The sequence below is a fragment of the Mus pahari genome, chromosome 2, assembly GCF_900095145.1.
Source record: "Mus pahari chromosome 2, PAHARI_EIJ_v1.1, whole genome shotgun sequence".
In the NCBI taxonomy this organism is placed as follows: domain Eukaryota; kingdom Metazoa; phylum Chordata; class Mammalia; order Rodentia; family Muridae; genus Mus; species Mus pahari.
This window is the reverse complement of record NC_034591.1, coordinates 103,210,183-103,234,629: the sequence shown is the minus strand read 5'-3', so window position 1 is coordinate 103,234,629 and position 24,447 is coordinate 103,210,183. Positions and strand designations below refer to the sequence as shown.

The window sequence follows — 24,447 nt, the reverse complement described above, 5'->3', positions numbered from 1 at the left end:
AGGCACATGCACACACATACACACACACACACACACACACACACACACACACACACACACACACGGCTGCTCTCAGCCTTCCCCAGGGGCTCCAGCACACAGGCTGCCTGTTCATTCTTGCATCCCACAGCGATGCTAATCCCTCCCCAGCAGCAGCTAATCACCTCAGCACTTTGAGTTTCCTTATAAAACTATTACCACAATTATTACTGTTTTCAGTGTGTGCAGGGTGCACATGTGTTATATTGGCATGTGGAGGGCAGAGGATATCTTACGGAAGAAAGTCTGTTCTCTCCTTCCACCATGTCGGTTGTTGGGAATTGAACTCAGGGAGGCAGGCTTGGCAGCAAGCACTTTTACCTGCTGAGCCATTTGTCAGCACCCCCCCCCCCCATCCCATTCCCGGGCTAGGTCTCAACATAAATCTACCCAATGCTTACTTCCTTAGGGTAAGTTCTTACAAGTGTGCCGATGGGAGGGTGGGGCCTCCATGCATGCAAACCCTGTGATGAGTGCTGACAACCTGCTTTCATACATTGTCAGATCTCACACACCAATGCCTGTTTCTGACTCTCCCCACTATGTGCACCAACACTTCCTCACAGACTCTCCCCACTGTGTGCGCCAACACTTCCTCACAGGGATTTCCAGTTCTTTGGAGGCTTCAAGCCTGGACATCTGCTTTGCAATTCGTGGCCTGGGGAGTTGTAATTTTACAAGATGCCCATTCGAATAATCTGCTCACTCTCTTACGATTTCCCATTGCTCTGAGAAAGTATTTTATATAGCAAGAATATGAATTCTTTTTAGGGTTCAAGAATGGAGATATTGACTATATTTTTTTTTCTGTACTGGTTTCTTTTGTTGCTCATAAAACTTTAATTTTTATAACTGTTTTCCTACATTATCTTTTCTTTCTCTCTTTCTTTTCTTCCCTCCCTCCCTCCCTCCTGCTTTTCAGTCATATAAATATTCTTTTTTTTTTCTTTTCTTTCTGGTACTGGAGATAAAACTCAGGTCCTCAAATGTCAGGCAAATGCCCTATTTTCCAACTCCTAATATCTACTATATATCTAATATATAGTAAATAAACATAATACAATAAAATGTTTTTGCGACACAACCCAAGGTAATGGAGCCTTGATCTGGCACCCTCAGGGTGACCTTGAGCTTCTGACCCTATCGCTTCCACCTCCTGAGTACTGACTGGGGTTTCGGGTGTGCATCTCCACTCCTTATTTATACAGTGCTGGGGATCGAACCCAAGGCTTTGTGCATGCTAGGCAAGCACACTACCAACTGAGCCACACTGCCAGCTTCTCATTTGTATTTTCTTAGAGAATTCTTATGCTTCCATCTTTGAAATATTTCAACCTGCTAATATTTATTTTAAAATGTCGTCTAGCTTCCAAACCTAAATCTGTTTATCTCAGATGCTTACTGTCCTGTATCAGAGTCACTGTGGCACGCACTGCCCTCTACCTAGAGATGTAAACCACCACTGTATCCCACGTCAGCTTGCTATGTGTGACCGTGTCTTGGAGAGTACCTGGCGTCAGGATGAAGCTCAGTAGTTGCCTCAAAACCATGGTAACCAATTCAAAACATGTAGAACTGGGGGAGGGTGGGCTTCTACCCACGGCACGAAATTCTGTTGTGGAACACGTAATGGAGCCTTGATCTGCTGTAAAGCTTTGGGCTTGGAATTCCTGCAACTGCTGGGCTGGGGCGGTGGGTCAGGGGTTAACAGAGTTTGCTGCTCTTTGGTTCCCAGCACCCACATGGGGGCTCCCAACCACCCATGACTCCAGATCCAGGAGATCTGATGCCTTTTCTGGTCTCTAGAGATACCTGTACACACACAGACAACAGCCACACACACACACACACACACACACACACACACATAAATAGAAATATATCTTTAAAGATAACTCACAATGTTGTGTTGTATACATAAAAATTTAAGAGTCCAACAACAATCATAGAAATAGTTTTAAAACATCCAGGGAAAGTCATCCTTCAGAGATGTTTGAAATATAAATTCTGTAGAACACTTGGGAAGAGTTTTTAAAGGGTGTCTTCAGGATCTATTTGTGGAACGCCACAGGTCTTTCCTTTTAAGGTGATTTATGTAGCAGGAACTGTGCTATAGTAGCATGATGCTATCAAATTGTTCTCATTGGCACATTTGCCATCAAGGGAGGGAAGATCCTGTTACTCTTTCAAAGCCTTCAGGATAAGAGAAAACTGACTAAATGACACTAGGTTCACCTTTAAAGGTAAGATATAAGATATTTAAAGACACAATGTTCCTTTAAACGTGGAGAGATTTGTATCATCTGATACTCTAATAGACATAACGAAATAGAAATAATTAAAGCATTTTAACACTGGCACAAGAAAAGTTACATCTGTAAGCCAGCATGGAAGATCCCAGAACAGATCTAGTCACCCATGCAGCAAGGTGATATGGGATAAAGTGGTGTTTCACATCTCTGGGTCCGGGCTAGTCATGCCACAGTGACTCTGAGTTGGGACAGTAAGCCCCTGAGAAGGCTGACCATATACTAACTAAGGCAACGTCTCCTGCTACTATCCACTACAGAGTAAGTGGCTTAGAAACACCCTCTCCGAGCACGACCCAGGTAAAGCCAGCATAGTGGCTCACATCTGTAACCCCTGAGCTTCTATAGTGAGATGGGAGAATCCCCGAGGCTTGTAGGCCAGTTAGCCTGGCTTGTGCAGCATCAAGTGACAAGAGACCCTGTCTCTAACAAGGTAAAAGCAAGGACTGACCAACGTTGTCCTCTGACCTCCACATGTGTCCTGTAAAACACAATACACACATATTCATGCACTCGCATGTGCACACACACACACACACACACACACACACACAGAGTTGGTTTTTGTTTTGTTTTGTTTGTTTTTGTTTGTTTGTTTTTAATAGGCATTCCGGAGGTCTGAACTCAGTCCTCTTGATTACACTAAGCACTCGAACCCGCAGAGCCACCTCCTTAGCCTCTGCTCTTCATATTTGGAGTTGTGGCTGTTCTCCTTATGTGCAATTATTTAATTTGAAAATGGTAATTTAGCTCCTTTCCAGCCAGGGTTAAAGTCAGTTCATAGCAAGTTACAAATCCTTTATAAAGGCCATTGCATTTATTCACAGAGAGGAAAATTATTAGGCACAAGAAGGAAAATAATTAAAACCAGCTTATTTTAGCATTAACTTTTAGCTTAGCCAATGCTAGAGAGCTGGTATTTTCTTTTCCTTTCTTTTTTTTTAAATAATCAAAACTAACTTCACAGGCTTTTCCAGCTTAAAGGACAGGTGACAGAATGTCACAAGGAGGTGTTGGCCACTGCGTCTGGGAACTGGGCTTCCGTACCACACACTGGGCTGGAGAAGATGGCAGGTGGAACCTACTGCTAGGGTCAGTGTGCTAGGCACAAGTGTACAGGCACTGTGTGTTAGGTTTTATAACCTTGATACAAAGTAGGGTCATGTAGACAGAGAGAACCTCAACTGAGGAGTTGCCTCCATCAGATGGGCCAAGGGCCATGTCTGTGAGCCGGGGACAAGCCAGTCGGTGGCTTCCTCTACAGCTCCTGCTTGAGTTCCTTCCCTGACTTCCCTCAGGGATGGGCTGTGATGGAGACTTGGAAGCCAAATAGACCCTTTCCTCCCAGTGGAAGTTTGAATGAAAATGAGCCCCATGGGCGCATCCATTTGCATGCCTAGTCCCTAGTTTATGAAGCTGTCTGGGGAAAGGTACAGCCTTGTTGGAGTAGTGTCACTAAGGGTGGGCTTTGAGGTTTCAAAACCCCACCCTAGTCCAGTCTTTCTTTCCCTGCATCTGTGGATCAGGATGTGAAGCTCTCAGCTCCGCTCCTGAGCCGTGCCTGTCTGCTTCCCACCGTGAAGACCACAGACTAGACCTCCAAACCTCTAATTAAATGCTTTCATTTTCTAAGGGTTACCTTGGTCATACTGTCTCTTCACAGCAAGAGGACAGTAACTAAGACAGCCCAGCACCCCCAAATGGCTTTTGTTCATGGTGTTTATCACGGCAGCAGATGAGAAACCAGAACACTATAGGTTCCCTGTAGATGGAATCACCGGAAAGCTTGTATGGGGCTCCCTAGAGCCAGATGTACCCTTTGGTGAAAGGGCTGTGGGGAAGCAGCCATATGGGATACCTGTGTCAGGTGAACAGGACTCAGGGAAGAGGCTATAGCTCCAGGCTCAGGGGTTGGAGACAGTCTACAGAGAAGGGAAATCGAGGAGAGGAAAGAGTGTCCCTGATCTCACGCCAGGACATTACTAAGAGAAATGGAGGGGAGCACCATTTCTCTTAGTAATTTCTCAGCTACGGCTGAGGTCTGTGCAATGGTATGGGGGATGTCCTCTGTCCTGCTCTGGCTTTGGGGTTGGATGGACATCTGGCCCACGCAGATGAGCTTCTATGGCCCATGTTCACACCTGCTAGGGTATGATGGCTGGTGTGTACTTGGTACTATAGCGAGTAGGTCCTTTCACATTCATTGGGTCCCCATGGCCACTGACAGTATAACTAAGGTGCTGTTTGCATCTGAGTCAGGGCTCCAAGGTCTTCACTCTGCCCCACAGTTCTTACTATGGCTGCAATCTAGACTCCCATGGCAGGGTTAAGAACACCACACTCGTGTTGGGGAATCCGCCCCAGACCTATGAATTAGAGTATAAGTAGTGAAGTAGATCTGACCTATAGTAATCAAAATAAAGACGGCTACTGTATATATTTATTCATAAGATACTCATTCTACACTCACTAACCTATAAAATCCACAATCTGTTGTTTATTGCCAATGCTTGGCTTGGACTAGCCACATGTCAAGTGCTCCCCAGTAGTATGTAACTGTCATATGGGCCAGTGTGATTTTCTACACATTGGCCAGAAGGTTTCAGAGGTGCCTCCTTTTGGGGAAGGCACACATGCATGTGGCCTGAGCAGCAGGGTGGGTGTTAGGGGTGGGGTTGGGCTCTTTTATTTAAAAAGAAAGCATTTTCTGAGTCAGATTCCCTTTCTTTTCTTCTTTGAGACAGTATCACTGTATGGCTTTAGCTGGCTTGGAGCTTGCTATATAGACCAGGTTCTCAGGCCTGTTTTTTGCCTCCTGGGTGCCACCATGCCTGTCTGGAGCCAGATTCTAAATGATGTCAGTCTTTAAAAAAGGAGGAGGAGGGAGTGTGTCCTGCAGGGAGGGTGTGCAGTTCATTCAATAGTTAAGTGCTTGTCTGGCAAGCCCAGGGCCCTAGATTTGGTTCCCAGTGCTACATAGTCACATACCATACCCTAAAATACAAAATTACTATATTCTAAAATACAGCGATCCTCAAGGTTCACCTCATGTTTCCCAACTGTCCTGACATGGCCGTCTCATCAGGAGGTTCTGCCAGGAAGCACCCATGACCAGGCCCCTACAAACACACAGGAAGAGGCCACCACTGGACCCGAGGAAGACATACAGGTTCTGAGGATGGCCACTCATAAAGCTATGCTACTTAAGATTTTAAAAAGTAACAACACACGGGCTTCCAGGATCCAGACTCTAAGCCCAGTGCTGTCAAGTGGGGATGATTTTCCTGCTTAGACGACAAGTCAGAGGGACGTGGTAAGAAGATTTGACTCTCTCTCCTGCTGACCCAGAAACTTCTTGCACTGTGGTCACTTGAGGTGCCTGGCAGTCAGGACACTGCACACATTAAAGCGGAACCAGGAGAACACTGCTTTTATCCCTGTCGATCAACTTTGCAATCTACAGGGTCACCCATGTTCCCCAGATCTCCAGACATGGTGTTGAGTCTCAACAGGATCTACAAGGAAGTTCTGTCAGGAAGCACTCATGACCAGACCCCTGCAAGTGCATGGAAATACATCTAAGAGCAAAATCCACCAGAGGACCTGAGCTGGCCTTGCCTGAAGGGCAGGGCAGACAGACAGAGGAAGATTATATAACTCTGAGATAAGAAGAAAGGTGAGCTATTGCTGACACACGTGCTATCATGGTATTTCCATGTACACATGCTGTATCCATGCACTACATACATTGGTGATTACACACATGGTTTGCTTCAGATGATATTTAATTTTTATTATATTTTTAATTCATTTATCAGGTGTGTGTGTTCATGATGTTATGGGATGCACGTGGAGGTCAGGAGACTTTTGGAAGTCAGTTTCTCCTTTCATCACATGGAACTCAGGGATCGAACTCAAGTAGTCAGGCTTGGTAGCAAGCACTTTTACCTTGAGCCATCTTACTGGCCCACAAGTCTAATTTTTAATGAAACAAAAGATAAAAACAAACCAACAAACCAATCAACCAACCAACCTCTAAGAGAACAGTTTCTGATCTGTCCTGCACAAGGAAGAGACTAGGAACCAGTGACTGGGTGTGAGTTGGATGTAAGTCTGCCCTTAAATATCATGTGTTGGGATGAGATGCGCATACGTGCACGCATATGTATGTGTGTGTGTATGTGTGTGTGTAAGCAGAGGTTAAAAATCACAGTGGTAAGTTACCCAGAACCCTGTAACCCATTATCACCTGGATTTGAGTTCCACATCTCCCACTTTCTAGTGACCTTAGGCATGTTTCAGAACTCCCCCTGTACCCGAGCTTTGTTAAGTATTCGATGCAGCTGCAAAAACTGCCTCCTTCTCTGAGTTGCAGGAGTAAAGTGATGCTGGACCAATACTCAGCACATAGTAAATACAGTCAGTTCACATTGGAAGTACGTGACTTTAATATGGCCAATCAATACAAGTCCACTGTGATATGTTGTACTCTCAGAGCAGTTTTAGACATTACATATATTGATTTAATAAGATATACTTAATAAGGTCTCAGCTACTATTTGTAGGGCTTATGCTTTTGATATTTACTGAGGCAGGAGGATTGCTACAAATTCAAAATCAGCCTAGGCTACATATGGGCTCCAGGCTGTTCTGAACTGTAGAGTAAAACCATATCTATCTATCTATCTATCTATCTATCTATCTATCTATCTATCTATCTATCTATCTATCTATCTATCTGCTTCTATATGTATATATATGTATATGAGAAACACATGACACCTTCCCTATATGAGATCTCAAAAACACCTTTCTAGGTCTCCCAGGCAAGGTGCAGAGGGGTGCTTACCATAGTCCAAGCCCCTCAGAGTAGAGATGAGAAAAGGCTCATGGGAAAGGCCAATGAGTGCAGAGGGGAAGGCTCCGGGTTGCCATTGCTGCACAAGGCCTCTGCTCTGCCCCATCTCACTCCTTTTCTTCTAGGCTCACAGATTAGCCAAAGGTCACACAAGGGTCAGGTGTGTGAGACATCTGGGAATTGGGCCATGACTTCAAGATAAGACACTAGACCTGCAATTCTCAACCTGTGGGTCATGACCCCTTTGAGAGTTGAATGACCCTTTCACAGGGGTCACCTAAGATCATCTACCTATCAGATAATTACATTATGATTCATAACTGTGGCAAAATTACAGTTATGAAGTAGCAATGAAATTAATTTTATGGCTGGGGTCACACAACATAAGGAAAGGGTCACAGCATTAGAAAGAACCACTGGGGATGAATCTGTGAACTGTAGGCTCTGAAGCTCCACAGCGTAGAAGCTGCCTACTCTGACTTGAGATCCCAGGAAATAAACCACCATCCTGTCTCAAAGTCACCGCATACTTCCCATCATCTCAGAGATGACACCTCAGTGGGGAAAGAGGGCTTAGTGAGGGCCCTAACTCACTGAAAACTCAGTCCTGCCTCATTCTAGAATCCCGTTGAGGAGAAGGACGACTCTGGGGATAGGGGACTGTCACTCAAAGCTGAGAACATCTTAGTTTTTAGGGAAAGTGCCACCCAGCCCCTGCTCCCCACCAAGCCCTAGCAGAGTGACTAAGACCTCAGACTGCAGCTCCACGGACTCCCCACGCTGATGGGAGATGACTGTCATGGCACTGAAGTGTCAGATCCACTGCCCCAGTGCTCAACTGTCGAGGATAAAATCACCTCATAAAGACAGTCTTGTTTCAGAGGCCTGCTTCTTCAGCAATGACACAAAGCATGGAGAATAGCAGGGGGCAGCAAGAGAGGATTCGGGGATATGTGTGTGTGTGTGGGGGGGGAAGCTTCTGGTGCACAGGGAGGCTACACCACCCTCCCAACGTCTCCTAGTTGCCCACTGCTTCACAGATGAGAGATGTGCCTAGCGCCAGGGATGCAGAAAAGCCTTCCACTTTTGTTAAAGGCAAGGTTTCCAGCATGCAACTTCCCCGCCTGCAAGAAGGTGAGCACTTGGTGGATGGTCCATGGGAAATATAAGTTGAAAATGTATTTAGTGCGCTCAGCTGTTGGACATCCGAGTTTGCATGTACTCAGAGCATTTACCTTAGCATACCTCTGAGCAAAACCATCTAACAAAGGACTCACTTCATAATGATATGCTGAGGATCTTGGGGTGGGTGAGATGGCTCAGCTGGTAAGGAGCTTGTCAGGCAAAGCCTGAGGGCTGGAGTCTGACCCCTGGCTCCCAGGTAAAGTTTATCATTGAGAACCAACCATACCAAGTTGTCTTTGGGCTTGCACACATGTACTGTGGCATGTGCATCCCCCAACATAATACACATAATAAGTCAAATTCTTAAGAAGTGCTAAGTATTGTGCGTGATTCATTTACTGCTACTGAGCACAAAAATGCCGTAGAGCAAAAGATTAGCAGCAGAACTGTCAGGATGCCTGAATTTAGATTCTGCAAAGAGGATTGTGACTTGGGAGCTACAGGGCCACTAAAGTAAGCTCAATGACAGGGGCACACTCAACTGGATACCAAGGCCATAGGGAAAGCTGCTGTACCGGGATCAGGACCTGGGGCCAGGCTGCAGGGCACAGTGTACAGGTTCTTGAACAAAGCTAGTAGGGGATCTCTGGGCTTGGGCTAGCCTTGGTGACCACAGCAGCTGCTGGACACCAAGGACACAGGGAGAGACAGGCTTATCTGCTGTAACTGTGTCTGCCCTTTATCTTTGCATCTCGTCATATCAATTGCAAATCTGAGGTTCATCTTTCAATTCCATTTTTTTCCTACGTGGACATCATGTGTGTTTTCCTTTATTATTGTACATTTTATTTCCTCATCAGTAGACTTTCTAAAAGCATATTTGTATCCTTGGAATTTGGGAGGTGGAAGCAGGAAAATCAGGGGTTCAAGGTCATCCTCAACTATATAGTGAGTTTGAGGCTAGCCTGGGCTCTGTGAGCACTTGCCTAAAAACAACCAATATGCTTTCTTTTGTGACAGAGTCTTTCTATAGATAGCCCAGGCTGACCTCAAACTCCTGCCTCAGCTTCCAAGCGCCGGAATCGTAGGCAGTAAACACTCTGCTGGGCTCATTAACAATGAAAATTAAAACAAAAAATTTATGTTTTTTTATTGGAGTTTTGCCTGCGTGTATGTTATGTGCACCACATGCATGCAGTGCCCTCAGAGCTCCTGGAACTGAAGTTCCAGGGATTTGTGAGCTGCCATGTGGGTACTAGAACTGAACTCTGGTTCTCTGAAGAGCAGCCAGTGCTCTCAACCAGAGTCATCTCTCCATTTTCTCACCAACACAGTTTTGAAGGGCCACCTAGGCGCCCTCTGTCCACCTGTTCTGGAGCTGTTTCCTTCCCCATTTTGGACATGTATAGACTCCTCTTTTCACTCCCATGGGGGAAATAACCTAACTTCTGTTTTTATAATGCAGATTCCCTAGAAGGGCCAGAGTGGGCCACATGCTCTGCACAATGTTCAAGTTCTTCTTTAATACGTTAACACTTAAGCTGCTCTTAAGGACCAGGCTGGGCTACATGGGAAGACACTGTCACAGTCTAATCTCAGAAAGGTCACCTTGGCTTCCACACCCATCAGCAATAGATACCGCCATCCCATGACAAGTACAAGAGATGTCCCAAACTCTAGTATCATTCTCGACACTATGTCAGGTTAATAGAGTAACATCCATGATATCTGTCTCCTCATGGGAGAGGAAGGTCTTGAGGAGATGGCTTATTTCATCTTATTCTTCCAGATCACCGTCCATCATTGAGGGAATGCATCAAGGCAGGAATGCAAACAGGAACAGGAGGCAGAGGCCATGGAGGAGCACTACTGGCTTGCTCAGTGGCTCATGCTTAGCCAGCTTCCTTATATTCCCCCTGGACCACTGATGTAGGGATGGTTCTGCCTGCAGTAGGCTGGACCCTCCTATGTCAATTAATAATCAAGACAATCCCTCACAGACATGCCTACAGACCAACCCAATAAAGACAATTACCCAAATGGGGTTGTTTTCAGGCAATTCTACACTGGGTCCAATAGACAGTTAATACTAGGACAATCAGGACACTGAAGGCAGCAAGTTGCTTAACAAATATCTGCTATATAGAATGATTTCCAGGTCATTTTGGGTTTGGGGTGCTGGGTTCCTCTTTGTCAGGTCTAACTATGGAATCTGCCTTCTTCCTCAGCCTTTCTGCCTCTGGTCCTTTGCCATCTGCAGGTTTCCTCTTCTGCTTCTGCCAATCAGATTCATCACTAAGAATCAGATGTCACTAAGGCAGATGTAGAATGGCTGCCCTAGGATGTTCTCATGGAAGACAGAGTAATGGCCCAGCCTGTGCATGACCCCTGAGTGTCTGCGTGTGTCCTAATGCCTGTGCTCCTTGGGCCAGCTGGGGCACCCAGTGTTTCCCCAGCAGGACTCTGAGATTAATTCCTTAAGCAGCCATTTTCTGTGTAGGTGGATGATGGGAGGGTTCTGGGTTTTGTTGTTGTTGCTTTTTTCCTTTTTTTTTTTTTTTTTTTTCTTTGTAGGACATGGGTTCTGCTTTTGACCAGATTGATGCCTAAATAGATGCTCTCCTTGGCCATGCCACAGCCACAGCTTGGGGGAGTGGTCAGTCCGATGGGAAACCTGCTTAGCACCCAGGTGTAGCAAGGTACAGATCAATGAAATGGATCAAAACTGTCCATTTGGGAGCCGAGGCTAAGCGCACCAAGTCTTGCTAGTGCAGAAGCGTGGCTTTCTTGAGAGAAGTCTGTCATGATCTGCTCTGGCTCTGTCAGCATTTGGGATGTCACAATCATCGCAATCAGCCAGACACATTGGCATCATCCTGTAATCCCAGGACTTGAGAAGCAGAGGCAGAAGAATCTGGAGTTCAAGGCCAGTGTCATCCATGTATCAAGACAAAGGTCAAGGCCAGTATGGGCTGCACAGGACCCTGTCTCCAAAGACCAAACCAAACCAGACCAAACCAATCGCCATCCCTTTTTTGGCGGGGCTAACACTTAGTTCTCCTCGGGGCTGGATGCAATGAATGCCCTCAGCCCTTTGGCAGAGTGTTCTCAGCAATGTGTGTAAAATTAAAGTAAAACACTAAAATCAACAATATAATAAGGGTGTCTACAGGCCTAGATTCTAAAATCCTATGGACGTTAGCTCTTGCCCTGTTTCCGCCAAAGTTGATGGCAGTTCTCCTATCCTAGCTCCATTCAAACCTGCCCTTAGCACACCCAGTGCCAAGTACCGCCTTCCTCTGCTGGCCTCATTGGATCAGGCCCTCAGCCCACACAAGCTTAGGTGGTGGCGTCCATAGTTGACAGCCTATTTCTGTTCTTACCAGTTAGCTCACATGTTACCAAGTGGTCACTGGGTTGTGCTCAAACCTGTTTCCGTGAGTTGTACTCATTATTGTATCTGAGTAATTATGCATTATGTAAATTAATGCTACTGTTTGTTGTGAGTTGAGGGTTTTGGAAAGGCCCGATGAAGACGAGCACATTAAAGCCGATCTGCTGTCAGGTTCCCATGTCGGGAGAATGAGGGGCAGAGATAGGAGAATCCTTGAATGTGCATGGGCCAGTTAGCCTGGCATACAGAGGAAAAAAGTATAGAGACCGTTTCTCAGACAAGGTGGTGGTTGCAGATGGACACCCAAGTCCTTGCCCTGTACACTGATGTCTCTCTTCCAAGGGATTCTGTGAATGCTTTTGAATGCTGTTCATGTCCCTACAAGAGTCACTCTGTAACTCAGAGTTTGAAAAGCCATGGGCTTAATCCCTTTCCTTTACCTTACTGATAGGAAACCAAGATGGAGGAGGCTTTGTTTGAAAAGCAACAGACTCAGGTAGGGAGGGGCCAGGGTATGGCTCACTGGGTCACTTGCCCTGAAAACCTGAAGGAATTGAGTTCCCATCCTCAGCACCCGTGCAGAAAGCCAGCTGCAGAGACACAAACCTGTAATCCCAGCCCTGAGGAGGCAGAGACAGGAGGATCGCTGGCGCTTGCTGTCCAGCTGGCCTGACTGTATCAACAAACTCTTGGTTCAGGGAGAGACTTTGTCTCAAAAAAATAAGGTGGATGGCTCAGCAGTTAAGAGTGCTTCCAGTCTTGCTAAGGCCGGGGTTTGAGTTAGGGGTCAATTTCCAGTACCCACATAGTGACTTTCCAGTCATTTGTAACTCTAGTTCCAGGAATTCGACCCCTTTTCTGGATTCTGCAAACTCCTATATAGACAAAGTAAACAAACATAGGTGGGCACATAACAGAAATGAAGAGAAAAATCTTAGAACCAAAACCTGAAAAAAAAAAAAAAGGTGGCAAGCCATTGTGGATGACGCCATATGTCTGTGAGCCTCTAGTCTCAATGTCTATGTACAAATACACAAGCACATATACACCTGTACACACACATGCATACAAACACAAACGTGCACAGGCATGTAACACACACACACACACACACACACACACACACACACACACACACACACACACACACACAGTGCAGGCAAAATGAGGAAGTGGATGGTGAAGGCATGCACGCACCTCGGAAGGCAGGAAGACTCATTCCACCCTGCCGCTCCTCCATGCTAACTAAGCACTATGCAACCTTGCACAGGTGTGTGTGTGGTTTTTATCCTGAGCTGGGGCACAGCAGGCCTCTTGTGTGAGAGACAGAGATTTGAAACAGGTGAACCATGTACCTGGGTCAAACACGTGAGCCTTCTAATTTTAGAATGACTTCAGCTTCACGTGTGGGAAAACTGCAGACAAAGGAATCAGGAAGCAGTTTGAAGTTCTGAAAAGCTTTTGTTGAAGGAGGTGAGCAATGAGGAGAGGCCAGGCTGGCTGGCTGGCCGGCTGGCTCGCGTTCCCTCTGCTTTGTAAACAAGCAGAACCTTCAAAGGCTTTCCCCTCTAGTCCAATCTGCCCTCCTTCAGTGGAGCCCAGCCTGGATTCTCATCTGAGCAGATTGGAGTCCACAGTCCCCACTGATGCCTGACCTGGGTCCCACCTCCCCACGCAAGTAAGGATGGTGATAAGCCCTACAAAGAACCCCGTGGTGATGTTTCTATGTTCATCATTTCTGAAAAGTCTTCCAGATACTAAATTCAATGAGCCAGTAAACACAGGGAGGCCAGATTCCATAGACACTAGCCAGGGCGAAGCATGAGGAATCAGAGGTGTAGACTGCCAATCTGAGGAGTGTGCAGGCGGGTAGGAACTTGGCTCCCAGGGGCCCAGAGGGGCCCCCACCACACCTTCTTGGACATTACAGTGAGTCTCATGAGAAAAGAACCAGATGAGCAGCCTGGGAATGTGCCGACCAACTGAGGGCGAGGCAAGCAGCTGCCCGACTGCTTTGCAACTGGGTGCATTCTGTCCTTTTAAAGGGGGCATTGAGAAGTGCCTTTTGAAGATAGGTCAGAGCTTTTCCCTGGGGAGGGTGTAGCCAGTGTTCTAAGCTGTGGGTGCCAACGCCCTCACCTGCCTCCAGCTGATGTTCTCTTTGACTTTTATAAACAGACAAGGATAAAAGTTTATGTTCCAAACTTGAGAACATTGATTTCCACTCCCATGGCAGTTTATGGTCTAAATGACACAGTGAGCATTCAGTGACACTCCCAAGAAAGGTTTACAGGCCGTGTAGTCACCTGCCAGGTTGGCCCCTGGAGGGTCAGGAAGAGATGTCTGATCCGTTGTAGGGTTCTAGCAAGCAGAGGGTTAGGATCTGAAGATATGAGAACAACCTTGAGATACAGCATCCCTAGAGAATCAAATGCATCTGTCCTTCTGTATGAAGCAAGGACCCAACAGAACTGAAACCTACGGATGCTCAAGTCCTTACAGGACATGGTGTAGATTAAACATGGACAGTACACTCATGTTCCCACACATTTAGTGTGTGTGTGCATGCGTGCACATGTGCGCATGGAGACCCAAAGTTAATATCCTTGTTCTTCACTGTATTGTTGAGTCTGACTCTCACTGTTTCAGCTCATCTAACTTAACCAGCTTGCCCTAAGCTGTCTCGCCTCCTACGTCCCGGGATTACAGGGAACCCCCATGCTTGTCCATTTCCTATGTGGGTTCTGAGGATATGAACCCTGCCCTTCACAATTGCACCAAGCCATCTCCCTAGCCCCTCTGTGCATTCAGAACAGATTCTTCATTACTATATATACAAACAGTGCATAAGTGGTGGCCATACTGTTGCTGTTTTGTAAATAGTTTGGGAGAGAAAGTGTATACATATTTGTTATGCTTTCCATTTTCCCAGGTATTTCTGACCCATTTATCCTTTGGCTTTCAGAAGCAGCATCTGTAGATATGGAGGGCCAACTCTGCAAGGCAGTTAGACCACCACTTCCCTACCTGTCTGTGTGCAGGCATCACCAATTGATCCCTGACAACAGTGATTCCTAAAAAGCGTGAAGGCATCCTCAGGATCTCCCTATCAGGCCTCCAGGGGCTCTCCCTGTACATCAGGACAGCGTGTGGAGATTCTCAGGCTATTGCTCAGTCCAGTCCCACAGATGAGGGAACTAATCTGAGCAGATAGTTGAGGACTAACAAGCTCAGGAACTTGGAAAGTCTAAAAGTAAGTGGGCCCCACCACAGGATCCTGGCCTCCTCCCCAAGGCCCATGTTCTTCACTGTCCCACCCATTGTAAACGCCTGAGAAGCGTTCGATGATGCAACCCAGTTTCCCCACACCTCTGGGCCCCTCCACCCTCCGTATCTGGGGATCTAAGGAAAAGGAACAAAATAAGATCTTACCAAGAAAGGTCCAGGGCAACCGTCTGCGCTAAGGGCATGCATGTTTCCCCAATGCATAAAAAAAGCTCAGGGGACAAACCCTGTGCTCCTCTGAGCCCGTGTCCCACCCTTGGTTGGCACAGGGAGCCTACAATTTCCTCTCCACAATGTTCTGTGATGCTGGGCCTCACCCTATGAGTGCCAGAGGCCCTTTGCTGCACAGTTGTCATTTGGGGATTTATCAAAACCGGGGGTAGACCCATGTGCTTCCAGATCTGGCCAACAGAGCGGAGAGCCATGCCCATTTGCTACTGTCCAGGAATTCCTCTTCTTAACACCTAATGGAAGTTTCTGAAATTTAGTATATGAGTCTACCAATACCCAGGGCATAGAGGAAGGGGAGCTTAGATACTGAAGTCACTCAGTATATAAATAAATAGATTTTCCAAAAACAGTGTTCACTTGGAAAGAAGTACAAGTAATGGGCAACATTAAAAAAAAAAAAACCCTCCATAATAATCACAAATTGAAAATGAGGGCTGGGGAAATGGCCTAGTCAGCAGAGGGCCTGCTGTTCAAGTGCAGAGATCTGAGTTCAATCCCCAGAGCCACCTTAGAGAGAAGGCTATGGCTGAGTGCTTTTAATCCAAGTGCCCAGAGGCAGAGACTATAGGACCACGCGGGCCAGCTGGTCTAGTCCAATTAAAGTGCTCCAATCCACTGAGAGACCCTCTCTCAAAACAGATGGCCAGTGCTTCTAATGATAGTCAAAGCTGTCATCCAGTCTCCACGTGCATGTGAGCACACGCAGGCCTATGCACCCATGAACCAAACATGCACAGGGACCTGGGGGCTGCCCTCACCTCAGGAGTTCAGCCCTAGGGGGAGAAGATCTAGGTAGGACAGACTAAGCAGTCCTATTGGTAAAGTCACTTAAAAGAAGAGAAAGTGTGACAGGCAAGCCTGGCTTAGTCACCCAACCTCTGTAGAGTTCACAGTGACATAGTCACCACTGTTTGAACTTGATTGCTGGCCCCTCCCCCTGAGTCCCAGGACCCAGGTTATAAAGTGTGCAAACCCAAAGAGAACCAGTCCCACATCTAACTCATCCACCCGACTGAGAGCAGCCAGAGGCTGGACACGTAGCCACCTTGTTCCCAGAGAAGTGGCTTGGTGCCTTCTGTGCAGCACACAGTGTGGCCTCTGCTCTGCCTGCTAACCTGGACCTCCAGACGTGCTCAGCCATGACGGTCTCAGACAGCAGATCAGGGGACTGAGCAGACTTGAGGGCCTCTGTGTGAGGGGGTTAGACCCTAAATTCGTGCTGATACTGGGCACATTCCCCCAGGGGTGGGGGTGGAATCCAGAAGGGAGAGAGGGAACTGAGGCTTCTGGCGGGGTAGGCACTGCCCTTTTCCTGGCTGAAAGACCAGGTCTGCCAGGAGAACCTGCAGCACTCTAAAGAGGCTCAGCCGGAGCCACTCCAGGGCCCCAAGGGAGCAGACTCAAGTGGGATATCCTCAGACCCTGTTTGTCTGCGGGAACAGACGGCTACATTAGCATTTGCCACCATTCCAACTTGCCTCAAGAGTGACTCGGTAGCCAGCAGGTCTCCATTCCACCTGGCTGGCCCACCCCCAAGGCCTGCATGCTGCAGGTGCAGTTTGGTCTAGAAGGGTGCAAGGCAGAGCAGGGCCACTTACACAGCATCTCAGCACCCCCCCCGTCACCCCCCACCCCCCCTCACCCTCCGATCGGCCTGCTGAGATTTCCATCAGGGACCAGAACAAAGTGGCAGCTCCTGCCTGGCCTCATGTCCAAGTTCCCTCATGCCCAGGCTGTAAGTGTTGCTATGGCATCTGGTACTTGCCAGATGGCTCAGTGGGTAAGTGCCTGTCATACAGTCATGAGTACCTGAGTACATGCACACACTCCTGTCCCAACACACAGCAACGCAGGAATCAAAATCATTAAGACCACCATTACTATGCACAAACAGAGGCCACTGGCTAGGAGCCCAGGAAACAGAATGGGTTTCCCTGGGACACTGAGAAGGTGGGGGCTTTGTCTCCCAACTCTTAGAAGTACAGAGAGAGAGAGGGGAGAGAGAGAGAGAGAGAGAGAGAGAGAGAGAGAGAGAGAGAGAGAGAGAGAATAGAAAGAAACCTAACCAAAGGTGCCACTGGGCAAAATCTGGCAGGAGTGCAGAAAGCTAATCATCACATAACCTGGTAAAGTATGGACAGTTTCAAGCTCTTCCTGCAGGCCCTATTTCACTTGCTCACACCGGGTGTCTCAACAGGTGAAGGACTCTTGAATAGGTGGCCCCTGAGGTACGAATGCACAGCCCCCTTGGGCCATGAAGGCGTTCCACTAGGCTCTCCTCTGCCTGCTCAGAGGAGACAGATAGGGCTCCAGGTCAGGGACGTTTCCCCAGGAGGGAGCTTTCCAGATGAGAGGCAGGACCCACACCCCATCCACATCCAGGGAGGATGGACTCACCACTCAGGGGGGACGTACTGTTCTCCAGAGCCTGGCACACGGCTAACAGGATACCTGTGGGGGAAGCAGAGAGGATGGGTTAGTGTCTCCTCAGAAATGGACGTCCTTGGCAGTCAGGTAAAGGCCTCAGAATTTTATGGAGGGGCCGATAGTTGTGTCTGGCTACCTCCTTGAGGGGCTCCATGCAAAGGGAAGCAGAGGGCCCTTTGCCAAGACCAGGGGAGATAGGCTCACGGGAGGGAGCAGAGGGAACTATTAGTGCCGTTCTCTGCCTGTAGTCTCTCTCCACCTTTTGTGGTGGTTTCTGTTGGCTGGGTATGTTGTTGCCACCTTTTGGGTGTGAGGGTAGGGGTTGGGTACAGCACTCCCATACTCACACAGGGGCCCCATATGACAGTGAGACTTCCCTCTGGCTGAAGCAATGTGCTGAGACATAGTTGGGGTCTAGTGAGGAATCCCTGCTTCCCTGACACCGGCTGTCCCTAGCCAAGAAGGATGGGGACTGCAGAGCATTGCACCGTCACAAACAGATGTATGAGGAGCCTGGCTGAGGACAGATGGCAAGAACTGTCACCTCACTGTTCCTTGAGAGGTCATGGGGGTGTACTCAGGCATGTCTAGGCCCCATTAGGTGCTGAGCATGGCAGGGACAATGGCCCATGAATGGAAACCCAGTGGTGGCACTAGGCAAGACCCGGGGAACTAAGGCTCCTATTGGCTTTCCTCATGAGACAGACAGACTCTAATATAGTCATGAGGACTCCAAGACAGCACAGCGTCAAACCTACACACAGAGCCTCTCTATGACCTGTAAAGACACCTCTGCCAACAGGTGACCCGTATGTGTCCTCATGTTACAGTGGTGGAAGTTTCTGGAAACAGAGCAGTAAGTTCTCATTAAAAAGGAAGCTCTTGTGAGTTTTGAAGGCAGAGATATGCCTTGAGCAGCCCTGCAGAGGAGGCTGGGACTCAGGGAGGCCATTCTAGAAGGCTGATTCCCTAAACCGCTGCAGAAATCAAGATAGGTCTTGTCTGTCCCTCTACCATGTGAACGTGGAGGGTGCAACAGTGGGCTCCTGTTTCTCAGGGGAAGCGTTTCCTTCCTACAGCCCACATGTTCATAAGATTCCCCAGACCTGTTTCAAAGGGACATCTGCCATGCATACACCCAGGGTTCCGTTCCTGCCAGAGCCAGAAAATTTGGGGGTTGCGCCTTCAGAGCTGTGGGACAGTCACGTCCTGACACTGTGGGCACTGCCACAAACCACTCCATCATCAGTCAAAGCGGACATGAAGGTGCCCGGCATACCTCAGGACAGGGAGTATGACCAGCCTGTCAGCAACTGTCCCCAAACTACCGAGGGATCCTGATGCCACCTCCCTGCCTGAACCCTTCCTGTCAGGGCGAATTGCACAAACCCAGCAACGATCCTGGTCCCGCCAGCTTCTGGAGCAAACACAGGAGATTGCGTGTGTGCTGGGGCCCGTCTCTTGCCTGGCACAAAACTCTTTCATCCCTCTGCTTCTCTCTCACCTGTCAGCTGCCAATTGCCAGACTCGTGAAGGCATTTCAGGAACTAATTAATGGCTACAGAGAACACATGTTCCTCTGAGGAACGAACAACACTTTGCTTTTATTTCTGATTTTAGAAAGGGTGACAATAACAGTTCCCTTCTGTACTCTCAGTCCCCATGATGCTCGTTCCATCCTAGCTGCTGTGGGCCTTGGGCCAGGCAGAAGGAGGCCGAGCCTCTCTTCTCAGGTGGGGTTCCGCCATGCCGCAACCTGCACGGGTTTCTGTATTTTTGCCTTGTCTGTTTCATGACCCTAGATGCAGGTTCTTCCCAGCCCTCTGCCCTTGGGGATGCCCAGGAAGCAGAGGCTTAGAAACATTCAGAAATCTGCTCAAGCTCCTATGCTAAGGTGAGACTTGAGTCTGCCCACTTGCAATGTTCAAGACACTGTTAAGTGACTGTGCCCTGGCTGGCCTGACACACCATCAGGTGTGTTCCCACCCAGTATGACTCTCCTGGCTTAACCCGAAGACCTGACAGGCCCGAGGTCTTCCAGAGGCCACAACCTCACCTCTTGAGGTATTTTTTCCTTGCCCTCAGTTTCCCCATAAGCCAGGCCTGAGGGCTGCTCCATCTGTATGTGCTGGGGAGCCAGCAGCCCCCGCACATGGCCTGGTGTCTGAAGGCCTTCTAGGAACATGTGGCCTTGGCAGACACGAGGCTCTGAGAAGCCAAGGGGCCACCACAGAGCTGGCTGTCACCACCAGGGCTCAGAAAGATACAGTCTAGGCTCAGACTCAGCAGTAGGAAGGAGCCATTAGTCCCTCTAGGCTGGGTGTCAAAGCCACCTGGCACTGGTCCTCAGGATGGGAAGGCAGGCTAGGCTGTAGGGCCACCCAGTCAGCTCTCCTCCCTCGAGGACAGGCAACCTTTCAAGGCTCTCCTGCCAGGGTCTCATTCTGATGTCTGTCTAAGTAGCTAGAAAGTGGGGAAATCCCAACTGCACACTTCAAAAAGCAAAGGAGGGCAGCGGGTAGTGTCAAGGGAAAAGCCACACACAACAGAAGTGTATCTTTAGGGAAGTCTGGTCTCTCCCTGCAGCACACACTGGGACCCAGACCTTGAGGCAAGGTGACCTCTCCACACTGTATAATACTGCTGTTTGCCGCTCAGAAACTATTGGTAGAAACAAGGTTAACCCATACACTGTGGTGTTGTAGAAGAGGAGACACGCCCAAACCTATCCGTGATGGAATTGTAGGAATGCCACTTTGAGAGGCTGGACACTCCTGTTCCCCTGGGTCCTAGAGCAGGGGCATCCACACTTCAGCCCCATGCCTGACTGAGATTGACAGTTCTGGACAGGGACCCACACTGTTCTTTTAGCCCGGGACAGAACTCTCTGTCCTCACCGCCCGTCACTTGGCAATCACCTCTTCTGGGACATTCAGCTGTAGTGCCCAGTCCTGAGAGAGGCATCTTCAGGCTCCTGGTTGCCCCAGCAGAGGTTAGTATGTCTATCCTGGCCTCTACTGCAGCCCGTGTTCGTGCCTGGGCTCTAACCTCCTCAACTGAATGGCTCAGTGAGAACCTTGCAAGAGCCTCACATCCCTCTTGTTTTTGGACCTTTATGCTTGGCTTCAGAGAGAAGGGCAAGGTTGGGTGAGGTTCTGGGGTCAAAAGAAGATGGAGAGGTGGATCATGATCATGGCAGGCACCTTTGGGTACAGATGCTCTGGGCTCAAGAGCAGCATAGGGTGGGGGTGGCCAGGAGCTGTGCTGGGGTGGGTAGTCTTTTTCTTCCTCTCTGTCTCATTTGAGGAACAGAAGAACCACGGTAGATGTGAATAGCCACCCAGTGGGGCTTAGTAGCTTAGCACGAGGTCACCCAGGCTGGAAGTGGTACAAGAATTCTTGTGAATGGGTGACCCAGATCCTAGGCCCTGCCAACACAGACCAGTAAGCATCTTGCCTTACAAATTCCTGAGTGGAGAAGAGCCTCCCTGTCTCTCCTGGGAAGAGGTGCCAGTTTACATTTGGCCCTGCTCCCAGAGGTACTGTGCACCAGCTCCTCAGAGGAAGTCAGGCAAGGCTGCAGAGGAGCCTTAGAGGAACTGGCCAAACAGGAGAGAGAGAGAGAACTCTGGGGACAGTGAGGCAAGGTGTTTGGAAAGACAAGGAACCCAAGAATGAGTCACTTAAACAGATGGCCTCATGGGACAGAGGGCTCTTTCTGTAGCCACCTTACCTTCAGAGCAGTCCTCCAATTCACAGGGGGGACCTTGATATCCAGGAAGAGAATCTGGTGGGGAACTCACTGGCAAAGGCCAGTGCTGTGTCAGGAGGTGGGTCCTGATACAACATGGAACTGGAGTTACAGATGGCTGTGAACTGCCATGTGGGTGCTAGGGGTGGAACCTGGGTCCTCTGGAAGAGCAACAAAGTGCTCTTAACTGCTGAGTCATCTTTCCAGCCTCTTGTTAGTTTGTAGGGACACACTTGCCTGGCCTGGAACTCCAGGGAGCCCCAGGAATCTGCCTGTCTCTGCCTCTCTAAACTGGGATTTCAAATGCACAACATTGGAGCTGACTTTTTCCCACAGGTTCTAGGGGTCGAACTCAGCTCCTCAGACTTGCAGGGCAACCACCTCGATGATCCAAGGATCTTCCCAGCCCAGTCTTTTTTAAACTTTCAGAATTTTATTTTGGAATATTTGTATGTAGATGTTGAGATATCTTGGGAACAGGAGCAAAGTCACAAGTAGAAAATTAATTTGTTTCATATCCATGTCCTGTGAGTAGACTCAGTGTCATTTGGTTCAGTAAACTTCAGGCTGCTGGCCTGGTGACTGTGACCCAGTGCAGAAGGTCAGACGTGGAATCAGCCTCACGTGGGCACTTAAAACCTTTCGGGCTTTGAACCCTCAGGTTTTCAGAGGAGGGGCGCACCGCTCGTGTAATGCTTCTGTGTTGGAGGTAAGAAGGTGTCAGCATAGCACCAGGCTGTAACCTCCATCCCAAGCACTATGTAAAACCAGGTGTGGTTGTGCCTTCTGCAACCCCACACTCGGGAAGTAGAAATGAGAGTATCGCAGGTTCAAGGCCATCCTCGGCTACATGGGGAATTCAAGGACAGCTCTGCTACTTGTGTCCTTGTCTCAAAAGAAGAAGATTTGGCCCCTCCAGAGCCAAATCCCTCCCTTCCCCTTTTGGCTAAGGCAAGGCATGCGCTGTAGAATGGGGGAATCCAGGCAGACGGGAGCCCAGAGCCTAGGTTTGTCTAGGGCTGTGTTTTCTTTAGGAAGTCCTCCTCTTCCTCTCTTCCCTTTCCCTCTTCCTCCTTTTCTGCCAGGTCTTGAACCCACAGCCACCCTCCTATCTCAGCCTCCTGAGGGCTAGGACTGGAAGCAGGTCCACCATGATTCCTTTGTCCAGTCTGGGACTCCGTCTTTAGATGGCAGAGCTGTTTGAGGCTGGCCAAGTCTCCCGATTACAAGAAGCTATGAAGACAAAGGGCTGTCCGCCTTCTCGGCCAGCTAGCGGGGACAACTGACCTTGTTTTGTTTTGACCCCTTTCTGAGTAAGTCCTCTGCCTGGAATTAGAGGTCAGGCAGCAATAACTGCGTATAATCTCAGCAAGGGGTGCTTTTATGATCATTTTATCTTCCATTTTTACATGGACTAATACAAGCTATCAGGCTCTGGATCAGATATCAAATCGGGGTACTTCCCTCTTCTATATCCCCAGTACAGACTCAGTGGTTTACCAGTCTATCTTGAAGTCACAACCCCTAAGAGTCAGCGAGCTTGGGTCCCTTAGCTGCCTATCCTACCAACCTCTGGGGTCCCTGAAGCAGCTAATTTCATATTGGCAAGTCTAAGGCAGTATCTTCTGGTGAGCTTCTGGTGATTGTATGTCAATGGTCCTCAGCCATCACTTGAAATTGGCAAAGGAATTTTCCACATCCTTCTAGGTCTCGGAGAGACTCTCAGACTTTCTCAGGGATAGAAAGGTGGAGAACAGGCATCCCAACTTCTGCCGTTTCTGAATTGATTTAGGTATGCCTAGAGTTTGCCACAGACCTGGGTTCATGCCCTTATCAGTCAGTAACCAGCTTTGAAATTCTTCTGCCAAACAAGAATAGGTTCTCCTCAGAGGCTTACAGCAAAGATGAAGTGAGATGGGTGCATCGCTTCCTCAGAGCACTGTATGCCTGCGCACTGGCCCTGGCCACCCCTGAGGTTGCCTCTTCATGCACCAGAACTCCTCCCAGAATCCAGGGGATAGCAACAGTTATCCACCTTATTGTCCCTCAGGACTCCTAGAAGGGACTGCAACAAAGTAGCCACTTGAGATCCAGGGTCACATTGCTGAAGCCCACTGGTATGACAGGACACTGACCTTGCTTTTAGGATTTAAAAAGAAAAGTCACTGTCTACTTACGCCAATGAATCAAATGCTGAGCCAACATCTACATAGCGAGAAAAAGAGGGTCAGACTGGGAGGAAGATGCAAGGCAGCAGGAAGGAGAGGGGGAAAGAAAGAAAAGGAAAAGATGGGTCTGGAGATGGCACAGCGGTTAGAGCAGGAACTGTTGTCACAGGCACTGAGTTTGGGTCCCAACACCCACATCATGTGGCTCACAATCTCCTGTAACTCCAGGGGATCCAGAAGCACCTGGGTACCTGAGCGCAGGTGTGTACCCAGACACACACAGACACAGACACACACTTAAAAATTAAAATAAGTCTTGTTTTAAAAAAGGAAAAAACAAACAAACAAACAAGAAATCTGAGATCTATGCGCTCCTCTCTAAATAGTCAAGACACTTGGGGCAGTGGCAGTGTCCCCAGCTATCACACTGAAGCAGAGACAAACAGTATAAGCTGCCAAAGTCACCAAGACCATCCCAGATGCTTGTCCTGACTCCCGCCCCAAACACCATCTCCAGCCTCACCCTTCAACAGGGCCTGCTCCCCAAGTCACAAGGTCAAAAATAAACTCACGTCCTCCTCCACCTCCTCCTGTTTCGGGCAGGCATGACGACCAGGTCAGCCCCTCCCTCTGCTTTGCAATCCAAGCCAAGGCTTCCTACACAACCAGCCAGCCCCCGCATGGACACTTTATCCATCCCTGGATCCTGGGCCTCCCCAGTCTAGGCCTCAATACCTCTCAGGGAAGCACAGCAGTTGCCAAACTGGTTCTTCTGAGGCCTTCCCGCCTCTGTGCTGGCTGACAGAGAGAGAGAGAGAGAGAGAGAGAGAGAGAGAGAGAGAGAGAGAGAGAGAGAGAGA

At 48.6% G+C, this 24,447-nt stretch overlaps 1 protein-coding gene across 2 annotated transcripts in view; it reads right to left on the bottom strand.

Moving 5' to 3' along the window:
• Tgfa (transforming growth factor alpha) overlaps positions 1 to 24,447 on the bottom strand; it is an 80,429-nt gene that overhangs the window by 29,376 nt on the left and 26,606 nt on the right. For both annotated transcript variants that reach the window (XM_021190972.2, XM_029535681.1), the window contains exon 2: positions 17,639 to 17,692. In XM_021190972.2, coding sequence (XP_021046631.1) covers positions 17,639 to 17,692 — 54 coding nt within the window. The remainder of the gene's footprint in view (positions 1 to 17,638; positions 17,693 to 24,447) is intronic.